General features: G+C 45.2%; 1 protein-coding gene across 1 annotated transcript in view; it reads right to left on the bottom strand.

Annotated features, from left to right (window-relative positions):
* Window positions 1-9,939: 9,939 nt before the first annotated feature.
* The window catches only part of SLC25A43 (solute carrier family 25 member 43), a 36,293-nt gene continuing 31,802 nt past the window's right edge, over window positions 9,940-14,430 (bottom strand). The window contains exons 4-5 of the mRNA XM_027607274.1: window positions 13,554-13,688; window positions 9,940-12,926 (exon numbers count right to left, since the gene is read on the bottom strand). Coding sequence (XP_027463075.1) covers window positions 12,726-12,926; window positions 13,554-13,688 — 336 coding nt within the window. The 3' untranslated portion in view covers window positions 9,940-12,725. The remainder of the gene's footprint in view (window positions 12,927-13,553; window positions 13,689-14,430) is intronic.

A 14,430-nucleotide genomic window follows, 5' to 3' on the forward strand; every position in this document is an offset into this window, starting at 1 on the left:
ACAAATGGCCGGTTTATATAGGGCGAGCCGGCGCCTGGGCGGCCGGCGTCGGGGGCGGGCCTGGGCGGGCCTGGGCGGGCACCGAGCCCCCGCGCGCGGGCCCGCGCGGCGGCTGAGTGGCTCGGCGCGCGGGGGGCGGAGCCGCGGAGTCGGGCCCGGGGCCGCCCTCCGCTCCGCGCCGCTGGCGCGCGGCACCTGACCCGGTCCCGAGGACCCGGCGGCCCCAGGGAATACCCAGGGCCCCGGCCGCTGGACCCTGGGGGAGGCCTGCGGGTGGGGAGGGCGGCTGAGGTCACGGTGTGCCTGGATAGAAACCTCAGCAGTATTTAAGGGGACGCCCCCCCCCAAATCTCGGAAGCTAGGATAAATAATATTTGAAAAAAAAAATAATGTGGGCAAACGACGGCTGGTCGCCCGTTTCCGTAAATAAAGTTGAATTGGAGCGCCACGGTTGGGATTAGGGTGAGGCAGATAAGGCAGGGTCCTGCGAGTGCGGGGTGCGATCTTGTCTTTATTTTAAAATGTTGACAAGGTGTTCATCATGGACTTTGGCCTTACTCTTGACTTATTTTAAAATGGTGCACTAAAAATCATTTGATTTGGTATTGCTGAGTTGTTTGGTGCCCCTAAAATTTTGTGCTAGGGCAGGAGCCTCATTCTTTTCACCCTAGACCTGGCACTGCTCTGGAGCTTCCCCGGTGAAGCCAGAGGAAATTGGGGGAACAGCAGAGTTGGGACACTGTCAGCGTGCCCCAGGCTCTGGTTTGCAAAAACGATTTAACAAAGATCTTGCCGGGAATTGGCAGAGGAGAGGCCAAAGGACTCGGCTGGGGGTGGGGGCATTATTTTAGCCAGAAGCCAAATAAAGAGGTCGTACCAGGAAGGTTAAGAGGCTGTGTGAACTAGGTTGGCATTTAGCTCCTTGGACGCCAAGTAAAGTGCTCTTGGATTGAGTAGATTCCTGAACTCCAGAAGCTTTTAGAGGAATCAACAGAATTTGATTGACAGCCATTGTGTCAATGGACAAGTGCTTACTGAGCCCCTTAATCCCTGCAGTGGGTAAGCATTTGCCAGACAAGTCCTTAAAAACCTACTTGCTAGCTTGAGTGCACTCGCTTCGGTTCGGAACAGTAGCGGAGAGTGTAATCACATATCATATGTCTAAGTAATCACAACAATGTTTATAAAAATGATCCTGTTGCAAACTGCAACTGCTGCCGATCCGGAGGTTGCCCAGCACACTGAAGACACACGGTGCGTATCCCTCACTTTCCTTTCCTGCCCTCTCCCACCTTCTCCAGATCTGCCCATTGAAGGGCCCAATTCTAGGGTTCCTCCAGGGTCGTGAGGTCCTTCATTTAATTACGCTTTGCAATTTGTAAGTCTTCCCGGGAACCCCGGCAATCTGAAGTGATGAGCACACACGGAGAGTGTTCAAAGAAGAGCAGTCTGGAACCCAGCTTCGTTGATCCTGGCTGAGACCCTTGACTTACGTTCATGAGAAGCCGCTCCCTTTCTCATGAGTCGATTATAACGGTGATGCCGCCGGATACAGAAATGACCTTGCTGTAGAGTTTCAGTGATGAAGTATGTTCTCTGGAAGTGATAGTCCCTCCTCGTACCTTTACTGGTGAGAGAATTAACAGCGAAACCAAAAATCTGTGGAGCGTTTTATTGAGACGGAGGTGGTTTTTAGAATGCGTTTCGAAGTAGAATTCAAAACCTTTCCAGTTTGAACTCTTGACGTTCTGGTTAATGCATTTTTATTGAAACGTTAATTACTCTATGATACCCCTTGCCTTCACTTAGGTACCCTCTTTCTGTCTTTCACTGGCCACCTCTGCTACTCCATTTGAGCATGATGTCCCTACGGCTTTCTATTCCAAAACTCTTTTGCTGTTTCAAGCACTTTCACATGTACTGTTCTGTCAGATTTCTATCTCACCGCAAAAAGATGATCAAATAATGACATAGAATTTGTCCCTTCTCAGTCTTTGGGTGCCTAAGTGTAGTTTTATTGAAGATGAAGTACAAGATGGGTCATTTAAAGCAACTCCATGCCATGATTTGGTATTTTGCTAAATCCACTGTGGGCGGAAGCTTTCTTAGTTGCTTATGACCAGGTATGCTTCAAGGAGTCAGATAGATGTAAAGTGTCAAGGTCATAAAAGACAAGGAAAGACTGAGGAACTGTCACAAATTAAAGGAGACTAAGGAGAATGACAGCTTAATATAACGTGTGATCCTGGACTGGACCCTGGACCAGAAAAAGGACATTGATGGTACTATTGGTGAAATTTGAGTATCTGTAGATTCATTACTAGTAGTCCACCAATACTGGTCTTAGTTACAATGGTTATGTAAGATGGTAACATTTGGAGAAGTTGAGTGAAGGAAATATAGAAATTCTTTTTTAAAAAAGATTTTATTTATTTGACAGAGAGTGAGCAGCAGAGGCAGAGGCAGAGGGCGAAGCAGACTCCCCGCCGAGCAGGGAGCCCGATGTGGGGCTTGATCCCCAGGACCCTGGGATCATGACCTGAGCCAAAGGTAGACGCTTAACTGACTGAGCCCCCCAGGTGCCCCTAGGAATTCTTTATACTTTGTGTGTGTGTGCGCAAAATTTTTGTGTCTCAAAGTTAAAAAAATTAAAAAGAAAAAAAAAAAGAAGAAACCAGGGACAAGAGCCCAGGAAAAATAGAGACTAATATTAATGATGATAATGATGATGGTGGTGGTGATATATGGCTGGTCAATTCATTAAAAACAAATTCCTTCAGTGAAGCATTAGTGGGGGCTCTGTGTTAGTAACTACTGTGTTTCTGGAAGCTTTTTAGAATACATGTATAATTAAGAAAGAGGAACTCAAGCTAAAGTAGTGCCTAGTAATTCTCAAGAAAAAACTAGGAAGGAGGTCAGAAATGATACTTGGGCCTCAGTTATCTATGTACCAACACACCCAGAATATAGGTAATAAAGTGAATGTAAAATGTTAATATAAGCAAGAAAATGCAATTTTATAGGTATGGTGCAAACTTGGTAGAGTAGGACTTCTGTCTGGAAAAGGAAGGGGAAACTTGGTTCAGAGAGATACCATGTAGAAGGACAGCAGGGTAGTTACAATATATCAAGAAGGTATAACCAGTAATTCATTGGCTGGAGGGGGGAAAGCATCCAGTGAAAATGAAAGGGAGAAATGTAAGTGACTGTGGTCGTGGAAGTATACAAGGAACTGCCTGGTTAGATAACAGCTGTGAATAATACTTCATAAAACCATCACATAGGCCAGAGATGGGGATCAGAGGCATAAACCGTCCGAATAACTGCTGTAAGTCTCATTATTCTGATAGCAACACATTGGATACATTCTTAACTCTCTTGTTGATAATTACAGTTCTCAGAAGACTAAAGAATCAGTGAGGTAAATTGCTAAACTGGGCTTAATCCTGACAATAAATAAGAAAGATCTGGTTAGCAAAGTGAAAGTGACAAGAATCTTGGGGACACCGACCATGCCATCTGGATCTGTTAAGCAGAAGAATTCTGGGCATGGTCAGAGAGGTTAACAAACGTGTGTGTGTGTGTGGGGGGGGGGTAGACTTCAAAAAGATCGGAGAAAAGATAAATAGATGCCCTGGCCAAATACCAAAAGAGAAAATAGCTCAAGGGGGCAACAAGTTCCAAAGATAAAATTCAAACCTGTACAATTTAGAAAACTTCCAATGAGAAATTACAAAGGGAAAGATAAATGTAAGTGTCCTTACAGATTATCCTCTGAAGAGCTCAGATTTTAAAAGTACATATATAGATGGACAGGAGGGCTGGACTTCCAAGGACAAAGACCAAAGAGTATCACAAACCTCTAGGAACTGAGTCAGAAGGGTTAAAGTCCAGAATATACCCAGGCTTATAAAATGGGATGGACCCCAATAAAGGGTTCTAATGTTATATTTATTGCAGGACAATTAAGGATGAGGTATTAGAGCTTAACGGCGCTGTGTATGATAAAGAACTGGGGGTCTTCGTTGCCTGGGAGTTGGCAATGCCAAAAACTGCTGATGAGTATTGAATTGGGCCAAGAGGCTGGTGGTGAACAGAGGAGGGCCTCTGCTGGCCGGCCCAGAGAGATTCATGCTCACTTCTGGATGCCATGTTCTAGAGGACATCAACAAACTATAACATATTCAAAGAAGGCATTAGGAAAGTGAAGTGCCTGTAAATTGTGTCGTATGAGAAATGGCTGAATATTCGAACGAGAGATACTGGGAAAGAGCTTTGGGTCAAGGAGGGACATCATAACTGTGTTTGTGGGGCGCCTGGCTGGCTCAGTGGGAGGAGCATGCAACTCTTGATCTCGGGGTCATGAGTTTGAGGCCCATGACTTAAATAAATAAATAAACTTAAAAAAATAACTGTGTTCATAATTGAAGGACCGTCAGGGAGAAGACGATTAGACATTCTGTATGGACAGTCAACACCAGCGAGTATCATGCAGGTAGACTTCAGCTGAACAAGAAATGACTTTCTAAACCATGAGCTACTTAAAGGTGGAATGGGTTGCTTTATGATGTGGGGAACTTCTCACCGCTGGAGATGTTAAGAGTTGAGGTAGAATGACCCCTTGTTAGGGGCACTGTAGAGGAGATTGTTGTGTCCCTTGGGAAGAGTTCTGCACCCTTCTGATTCTAAGATTCTTTGTATCTTGCTCTTATTCATGTACCTATCTATGTATGTTATGTATCCTTTGTCTCTCTATAAGTTTGAATGGCTTTGAGCATCTGAGTTTGGGAATCTGGGACAAAATAGGAAGAGAGAGGTAATTTAGCCCAGTGGTCAAGAGGGTGGGCTCTGGAGACACACTGCTAGAGTTCCGATACTGGTTCTACCACTTGCTGTCAGGCCTTGGGTAAGTTGTTTAAACCCTCCAAACTTATAATTTCTTCTGGTGTAAAATAGTAATGATAATAGTACCTATATCTCGAAGTGTTACAGGATTTCTTTTCCTTCGGTGCCCACAGTTCCTGGTCACGTCCCTTCGAAGAATGAAGAGGTAGACCAGATGAAGAGCGGTGGGCAGCAAAGCAATGTTTATTGAGCGATGGTACAAAGCTCCCAAAGAGGGAGGGCACCCGCGAGGGTTACCACGGGAGTTTCTAAGTCTAGGTTTTTTTATGGCTTGCTGGCGGGTTGTTTTAATCTGATTCACCCTCATGCGCCTGTCACCCAATCAGGTTTTTGTCATCTTTATAGGGCTGGGCCCTTTGTCCCTGCCTGCCTTTCTTCCAACTCTCCTTCATTGGAAGGAAGTAGGGACAATTAAATGAGATAATGTATGCATAAACAGTCTGGTACATGGTGAGCATTTAGTACACGTTAGATTTTATTAAAACACTGGGGCGCCTGGCTGGCTTAGTCGGTAGAGCATGTGATTCTTGATGTCTGGTTTGGGAGTTCAAGCCCCACAATGGGCATAGAGCTCACATTAAAAAAAATAATAATAATAAAAGGTTAAAAAAATACTAAGAAAAATACTAACTTAGGTTGACCAACTCTGAGTTTTAATGGACAAATCACTCCAACTTTGCTTAAGTAGGGCGGTAAGCCAGTTCTCAGTCCCAGGCAAGGACCCTACCAATAATCTGGTAACCATATCAGAGACAATTTAAGCAGGATTTGAGTGTCTGAGAGGTACCCAGAAAAAGCACTCTCGGTATTGTGACCCGGCTGTGATGAGACCCTGGTGTTTGCTGTGCAGTTACTGAGGAGAAAACAATGCTCATGGTTTGTCAATCTTCCTGTCTCTAGCCTCTCATTACTACTTCAGCTTCTGGAACAGTCTTGCTCACAACCAGTTTTCTTTCTTTCTTTCTTTCTTTCTTTCTTTCTTTTCTTTTCTTTTCTTTCTTTCTTTCTTTCTTTCTTTCTTTCTTTCTTTCTTTCTTTCTTTCTTTCTTTTCTTTTCTTTCTTCTCTTTCTTTTTTTCTTTCTTCCTTCCTTCCTTCCTTCTTTCTTTTTCTGACTTTCTTTCTTTCTTTGTTTCTTTCTTTTTTCTTTCTTTCTTACTTTCTTTCTTTCTTCTTTCTTTCTTTCTTTCTTTCTTTCTTTCTTTCTTTCTTTCTTTCTTTCTTTCTTTCTTTTTTTTTGTTTAAGATTATTTGAGAGAGAGAGCAGAGCAAGTGAGAATACAAGTTGGGGGGAGGGGGAGAGGGAGAGAGGGAGAAGCAGGCTCCCCGCTGAGCAGGGAGCCTGAGGCCGATGTGGGGTTTGCTTCCAGGACCCTGGGATCATGACCTGAGCCGAAGGCAGACACTTAACCGACTGAGCCACCCAGGCGCCCCCATATCCAGTTTTCATCACATCCCTTGTGTTGCTCAAGAAACAAGTGATTCTTCCCTCTTTGCTTGGTGGGTCAAACCTAAACTCCTCAGCTTAGCATTTGAAGTCTTTTTCCCTCCCATCCCCACCAAGGATTTCATTTCTAGCCACTCTGGGCAGGCTTAGAAAGCATTTGATGGATTCTAGCCCTGGGGCAGCTGCTTAAGACAAAAAAGCAAAACAATCTTATTGAGGTCTAATTGTCATACAATAAATCTGTACTTATTTAGAGTATACAATTTGATCAGTTTTTTTACATACGTGTACATCTATGAAACCATCACAGTTAAGATAGTGAATGTTTCCATAACCACACTAAAAATCCTCCTCTTTCCCCAAACAACCACTGATCTGCTTTCTGTCACTGTAGTTTCCATTTTCCTAGAATTGCATGTAAAACGGAATCATACAGGGGCAGCCTGGCTGGTTCAGTTGGAAGAGCGCGTGACTCTTGATCTCAGGATTGTGGGTTCGAGCCGCACATTGGGTGTAGAGATTACTAAGCAAAATAAACTTTAAAAAAATAATGGTTGGGGCGCCTGGGTGGCTCAGTCGGTTAAGTGTCCGACTCTTGATTTCGGCTCAGGTCGTGATCTCAGGGTTGTGAGATCAAGCCTGAGCCCCGTGTCAGGCTCTGAACTGGGCGTGGAGCCTGCATGATTCTCCCTCTCTCCCCCTCTCCCTCTATGCCCCCCCTACCCTGCTCGTGCACACACTCTCTCTTAAAAAATGAAGAAATGGAATCATACAGTCTGTACCCTTTTCTGGGGGGTTCTGCCTTCTCTCACTTGATGTATGTATATAAATCAATATATCAATATCTATGTGTATATATATATATATACTTTTGATATTCATCTGTGCTTTTTTGTGATTTAGTAGCCAGTGCCTTTCTATTGCGAAGTAGTATTTGACTGCACGGATACGCCACATTTTGTTTATCCATTCATCAGTGGATAGACATTTGGGTCACTTCTACCTTTTGCCTATCAGGAATGATGCTGCTATAAACATTCCTGTACAAGTTTTTGTGTGGACCCGTTTTCATTTCTCTTGAGGTATATACCTAGAGGTGGAATTGTCAGACTGTTTCCCAAATGACTGTAGCATTTCACATCCCCAACAGCAGAGTACAAGAGTTCTAGTTCCTGGGGCGCCTGGGTGGCTCAGTCGTTAAGCATCTGCCTTCGGCTCAGGTCATGATCCCGGGATCCCGGGATCCCGGGATCGAGCCCCACATCGGGCTCCCTGCTCGGCGGGAAGCCTGCTTCTCCCTCCCCTACTCCCCCTGCTTGTGTTCCCTCTCTCGCTGTGTCTCTCTGTCAAATAAATAAATAAAATCTTAAAAAAAAAAAAAGAGTTCTAGTTCCTTCACATCGTGAGGTCTTAGCCACCAGCTCTTCCTTGTCATTTCATGTTGCATCCCCTCCCCCAGGAGTTTCTTCCCATCAACTCCTTTGGTGGTGTCTTTCAGTCTATTGTAGCTGTAACAAATCACCACAAACTCAGTGGCTTAAGCAACACAAATTTATTATCTTACACTTCTGTAGGTCAGAAGTCTGACATGGTACTGACTGGGCTAAAATCAAGGGCTCTAGCCGGCCTGTGGCCCTTTCTGGAGGCCCTGGGGGAAGGCCCGTTTCCTGGCTCATTCAGGTGGCTGGCTGAATTCAACTCCTTGTGCTTGTAAGGCTGGCATCCTCTTTCCTTGCTGGCAGTCAGCTGAGGGTTATTCTCAGCTTCTCGAGGCCACCCTACACCTTGGCTCATGGGCACCTTTGTCTTCCAAGTTAGCAGCAATGAGTCAAGTCCTTCTCATGCACCATTTCTTCTGCCTCTTGGTTCCATCCTTGAGTCTCTCCGACCGGCTCTTCACCACCTCCCTCTTCCACGGTTAAGGGCGCATGTAATTAGATTGGGCACACCTAGATAAACCATGATCATCTCTCCATCTCAGTGTCCTTAAACCTTAATCACATCTGCAAAGTCCCTTTTGCCATGTGAGGTAAATAGTCACAGGCTCCAGGGATAAGAATGTGGGTATCCTTGAGGCAGGGATCATTAGTCTATCACCCCAGGTTTGGACAACTGTCTGCTTGACTTCTCTACTTGGATGTTTCATGGGCATTTCAAATCTAACATGTCCGAAAGAGAACTTTTAATTCCCTCCCCACCAAAAATCTACCCTACATTGTCACCTGGCAACATTATCTACCTTGTCAATCAAATCAAAAGCCAAAAACCTAGGGGCCATCTTTAATTGCTTCCTTTTATTCGCTACATTCAATTGCTCCTTAAATCCTGCTGAGTTCAACTCCAAAATACGTCTGAACCCGCTCTCTCCTCTCCAGCTTTAGTGCTGCCATTCAAATCTAAGGCATCATTTCATTTTTTAAAATATTTTTTTTTTTTATCTATTTGAGAGAGAGAACAAGTGGGGTGGGGAGGGGCAGAAAGAGAGGGAGAAACAGACTCCCGGCTGAGCAGGGAGCCCGACGCGGGACTCGATCCCAAGACCCGGAGTTCGTGTCCATCTGCTGAAGGCAGATGCTTAACTACCTGAGCCCCCCAGGCGCCCCTAAGGAATCATTTCTTACTTGGACTTTGTAAGTCTCTTTTTTTTTTTTTAAAGATTTTTATTTATTTATTGGACAGAGAGAGACAGCGAGAGCAGGAACACAAGCAGGGGGAGTGGGAGAGGGAGAAGCAGGCTTCCTGCTGAGCAGGGAGCCTGATGTGGGACTCGATCCCAGGACCCTGGGATCATGACCTGAGCCGAAGGCAGACGCTTAACGACTGAGCCACCCAGGCGCCCTGTAAGTCTCTTCTTACCTCGTTTTCCCACTCAGTTTTTCTTCCCTCTAATCTATTATCCACACAGCAACCAGAGGGATATTTTTTAAAATGAAAATCAGATTATATTGCTTCTGTACATAAAAACCTTCAATGACTCCTGACTGCATTTAGAATAAAATCTAACTTTTTATTTTTTTAAAGATTTTATTTATTTGAGAGACAGAGTGCGAGAGAGCGTGAGCGGTGGGGAGAGGGGCAGAGGGAGAGGGAGAAGCAGGCTTCCCCCCGAGCAGGGAGCCCCATGCGGGGCTCGATCCCAGGACCCTGGGATCATGACCTGAGCCGAAGGCAGACGCTTAACCCACTGAGTCACCCAGGTGCCCCAAAATCTAACTTCTTATTATGGCGCAAACAGTGACATATGATCTGGCCCTCTGTCCAGCCTCATCTCTCACACACTCTCACTTGAGCACCACACTACCAGTCTTTTCCCACTACCAGTAGCACTTTTGCACCTCTGTGCCCTCTGCCAGAATGCTCTTCTCCCTAGCTCTTTGCACGGTTGCCTCATTGTCATCTTTCAGGTCTCATCTCAAATATCACCTCTCAGAGCACTTAAAATATTTCCCTAAGGGGCGCCGGGGTGGCTCAGTCTTTAAGCGACTGCCTTCAGCTCGGGTCATGATCCCGGGGTCCTGGGATCGAGCCCCGCATCAGGCTCCCTGCTTGGTGGGAAGCCTGCTTCTCCCTCTCCCACTCCCCCTGCTTGTGTTCCCTCTCTCGCTGTGTTTCTCTCTCTGCCAAATAAAGAAATAAAATCTTTAAAAAAATATTTCCCTCACTCCCAGCTAATTCTCTGGTAAAGCACCCTGTTTGTTCCCCTCATACCATTACAATTTATAATTACCTGACTTGCAGATTACTTTTTTATTGACTCTCAGCCTTCTAGAACGTAAGCTCCATGAGGGCAAGGAACTTATCTGCTTTACTTTCCACCGTGTCCAGAGGTCCCAATAGTTGTCAAATTGATGTGTGAAAGCCAGTCTTCGTACTCTATCCCACTTTCTGCTTGCTTCCATCTTTGCGATGCTGCATATGCCCCACCTTCAACCTGCAACCTATCCTTAGACCTATTCGATCTCCAAACTATTCTTGACCAGCTAATATCCTCTCCTTTCCTTCAAAACTTAGCTCAAGACTCGTTACTAGCTCCTCTCACCTGTGATGATCCCTTTCTTTTTTCTTTCTTTTTAAGTAGGCTCCACACCCATTGTGGAGCCCAATGTGGGGTTTGAACTCACGACCCTGAGATCAAGACCTGAGCTGAGCTCAAGAGCTGGACACTCAACTGACTGAGCCACCTAGGCGCCCCTATGATGATCCCTTTAATCATTGATTCAGTAGGTATACAGGGAGCCCCTTGGTAGTCTTATAGACAGTTGCTACCACATTATCATGTCTTTGCTTATATTTGCTTTGTAATCAGGGCCATTTCTTGTATGTAGGGATGTTTTGTCTTTAAGACTGTGCTTCTGGGTTAATAATATTGTATCACATTTCTTTATAATCCTCCTAAAGTACTTAGTCCAGTTTGATGCACACTGCCAGCCGTAAAGCAGGAAAGCAGAACACTCCCTGAGAAAATGAAAATAAGCTGGAAGTTTATTTTAGGAACAAAGCTAGAGGTTTTTTAAAGTTAATTTTATTTATTTATTTATTTATTTATTTTAGTAATCTCTACACCCAACGTGGAGCTCAAACTCATGACCCCAAGATCAAGAGTCACACACTCTTCCGACTGAGCCAGCCAGGAGCCCCCCCAAAACTAGAGTTTTAAGAGTTGTCCTGAAATTAGAAAAATGAGGCATTCCTTTTCCCCACTTAACTTTATTGAAAAAGCCAAAACTACGGCTCAGAGGACATTCCTGTGTGTGACAGTAGCAAGAGTGTGGCTATCCGTCTGATAATATGGGTGGAAGAATACAAAGAAGATATTAACACGATGTAAGTAACTTGAGGCTAGGATTTTAGAGCTAGTAAAAAAAATAATTTTTTTTGCAGATTTTAGAACTTTAAAAAAATTCGTCGCCTCAAGGAATGTGAAGAGGTAATAAATAGGGACTATTCACTATGGGTAAAGAAGTTGCCACCCTCCAAACTGTAACAGATTGGGCTACAGATGAGATCTTCCTGTATTAATTGCTATTCCTCTGCTATAACTCACCTTAGGAAGGAATGACCAAGCAACATTTTTCTTTGGAAAATACATTTAACAGGGAAAAATACTTGCAACATACTGAAAGCCTGTGTGTGTGTGTGTGTGTGTGTGTGTGTGTGTGTATAAATTAACAATTTACTATTATTGTCTTTTAATGCATAGATAGGCACTATTTGAAAGTAAGGTTATATAAACTTGACATGGAGTTCCCGAGGTGGAATAACCCAAAATTTGATTTTTAAAAAATCGAGTAGAGATGATTAGCCTGAAGTGTTTTTGTTCAGTTCTATTTTTTTGATGTGTGTCAAATGTTCTATTTGGTCCTTTTCTAGACAACTGGGACATCTTGTGAGAATAACTTAAGTTGACTAAATAATTTATTTTCAGGGTAGGCTTGCAAAGCAAGTGAAAAAGGCAGAGAATTCAGGCCACTTCAACTGTACATGATTTCAATTGGAAGAAGGTCTTCTGGGGCATTAAGCGGTCACAGTAAAAACTGCCTTCCTGAAAAAAGATTCCTGAAATTCTTAAGCTTGAGATGCTAGATGCTTCAAATTTAAATAAAAAAGGATGGTTCTACTATGAGAGAGTGATGACTTCTAAATGTTAAAGGTTTTAATTTAGTTTCTTTTTTAAAAAGATTTATTTATTTATTTGAGAGAGAGAGACAGCACCCACAGAGGGACAGGGAGAAGCAGACTCCCCACGGAGCAGGGAGCCTGATGTGGGACTCGATCCCAGGACCCTGGGATCCTGACCTGAGCCGGAGGCAGACGCTTCACCGACGGAGCCACCCAGGCGCCCCTTTTAGTTTCAGGTAAGGTATAATTTATGCTATAGCGTGCACACGCAGAAGTCAGCAAACATTAGGAGTTTTAGAAACAAGCCTGTTGGGAAGACTCGGGTCGAATGGAGCAACGCGAGGCCAGTGTGGGTTTAGCGCAAGCTGCAACCCTGTGGCTGAGCTCCTGATGTGCTATTTGTTCAGCCGCTTCGAGGACATGAGACTCTGAGGTCATGGTGATGCCCTTTCTTTGGTGTCGTGTAAGTTGCACATTTACGGAGTATACTCGCACGTTTCGTTAATGCTAGGTTTTGTTATAAAATCTGGTGAAGGCCACCATGCAGCAGTCATGTTGGGAAGCTTTTCCATGGCACAGGCGTTCACCAGGACATCAGTTTGGAGCTTGGAGCTGGTTCTGTGGCTAAATCTTCTCACTTCCAAGAGCAGCAGATGGGAGTATCCTCTCGCCACTCTGCGCACACACAGTTATGAGGCGACATTTTTTTTAATGATTATAACACGCCTTCGGTCAGTGCACTTCTTGTTTCAGTTTCACAGAGTTGGTTTTTTAGACTTCAGTTGTCCAGTTTTGAAGAACTTTTTAAGTTCCCGCAATTCCTGGGGCTTCAAACTCTGATCCACCCCTGGGGTCAATTTACAGCTCAGAGGAGACACAATGTAACCATTTTGGTAAAGACAGATTCTCTTGCAGAACTCAAAGGTGCCAAACATAACTCCAAAATATGGAACTATCTGTTTAAAAAGAAATGAAGATCATGTTAAAATCTTAAAAAGAAAATGTCAGTGCATCCGCAGTCAACCTGGACCAGGGTAAACTGAGGTAAAGGCAGTGGACAATACAACATCATTCTTTTTGGAGTCAGGGAAGATGGCAGAATGAAAGCTGACACAGTGTGGGGTGGGGGAGCATGGCCTGGATTAATATGCCTGTGGACAACCTGACACTTGTTCAAGGTTAGTCCAGAGTTCTTAACCTTTCTTTTGTGTGTATGTGTGTGTGGGGGGGAGCGTCATGAAATTCTTCGGGAATATGATGGAAGCTAGGGATCCTCTCCCCAGAGAGATGCACATACCTACACATTTTTGCATATGATGTTAGGCTGGGGCATTAGGTTCCCCTTAGGAGTCCATGAACCCCCATGTCAGGAGCCTCTATGCTGAATGCTCAGCTCCTCCAGGATGGGGTGTCAGATGCCCTGCCACTGCACAGGGTCCCCCTGTCTCCAGGCTGACTGCCAGCCTGCACTCATGGGTCAGTGCTAGACGGGGGGTGTCCCCAGGCAACCTGTAGGGGAGCGGCAAGGGAAAGGGCTAGAATCCGAAGAGGCGGGGAAGCAAGGGATGGACCGCCCTTCTCACCTTCAGCAAGTTGGCTGTCAGTCCATTCCAGAGCGCCAGGACCCCTTGGGCTTTGACTATCTGCCGGAAGCAGTCCGCTGCTCCTGAGAAATGGACATCCACTCCTCCATGGTGGGGAAGGTGCGGGCTCTGAGCCTGGCAGGAAATACAGAAGATGGGACGCGGTGATTTGGTCACCAGGAAAGAAATGTTCTAGTCAGGGAAGCCAGGGTCTCAAGTCTGGGCTCTGGTTGCTATGCTCTTGGCCAAGATGCCTGCCAAGAATGGGTGCCACAGGGCGCTTGTTCGACGGGCTCAGAATGAATATTAACGCGCAGTGAAGTCAGGACACCCCGTTCACCTATTTGTGGCTTATTTTGCTCGGAAGGAAGCAACCATTCAGGACAGGCTAAACTTCATACTTAACGACGCTTCCCAACCTATGCCCCCTGGACATGATAAATGTTCTCACGGGAGAACGTTTCTAAATACCCCTCCTCCCCTGGTCTCCTTGTCTTAACTGATGTCTCCTCTGTGAAGCTCTCAAGCGTGGGCTGCTCATTTCCCCACATCCCAGATGTCCCAGGGTGAAAAGCAGAGGGATAGCGGCATTCTTCTAGTTCCCTCTTACTGTCCCCAGACCCCGAGTCCTTCCCTCTTGTGCCAGAAGTTCTCGCCTGGGGCTCATTGTCCCTCAGCCACACTCCTTGTTGCTGCTCGCATCTCCTGACCTCCTGAAGGTCTTCTCCATTCACTGAAGACCGTGCCACCTGGAGGCTTCCCCTCTTCCAGATTCACCATCATCTTAGGGAACTTCAGCATCTATAAGACAACCAACCCATCCCACACCCAGTTTCTGGACCTCGACTTCAGTGATCCTTACTTTTACGCCTCTTTG

Source organism: Zalophus californianus, chromosome X (genome assembly GCF_009762305.2).
Source record: "Zalophus californianus isolate mZalCal1 chromosome X, mZalCal1.pri.v2, whole genome shotgun sequence".
NCBI lineage: Eukaryota > Metazoa > Chordata > Mammalia > Carnivora > Otariidae > Zalophus > Zalophus californianus.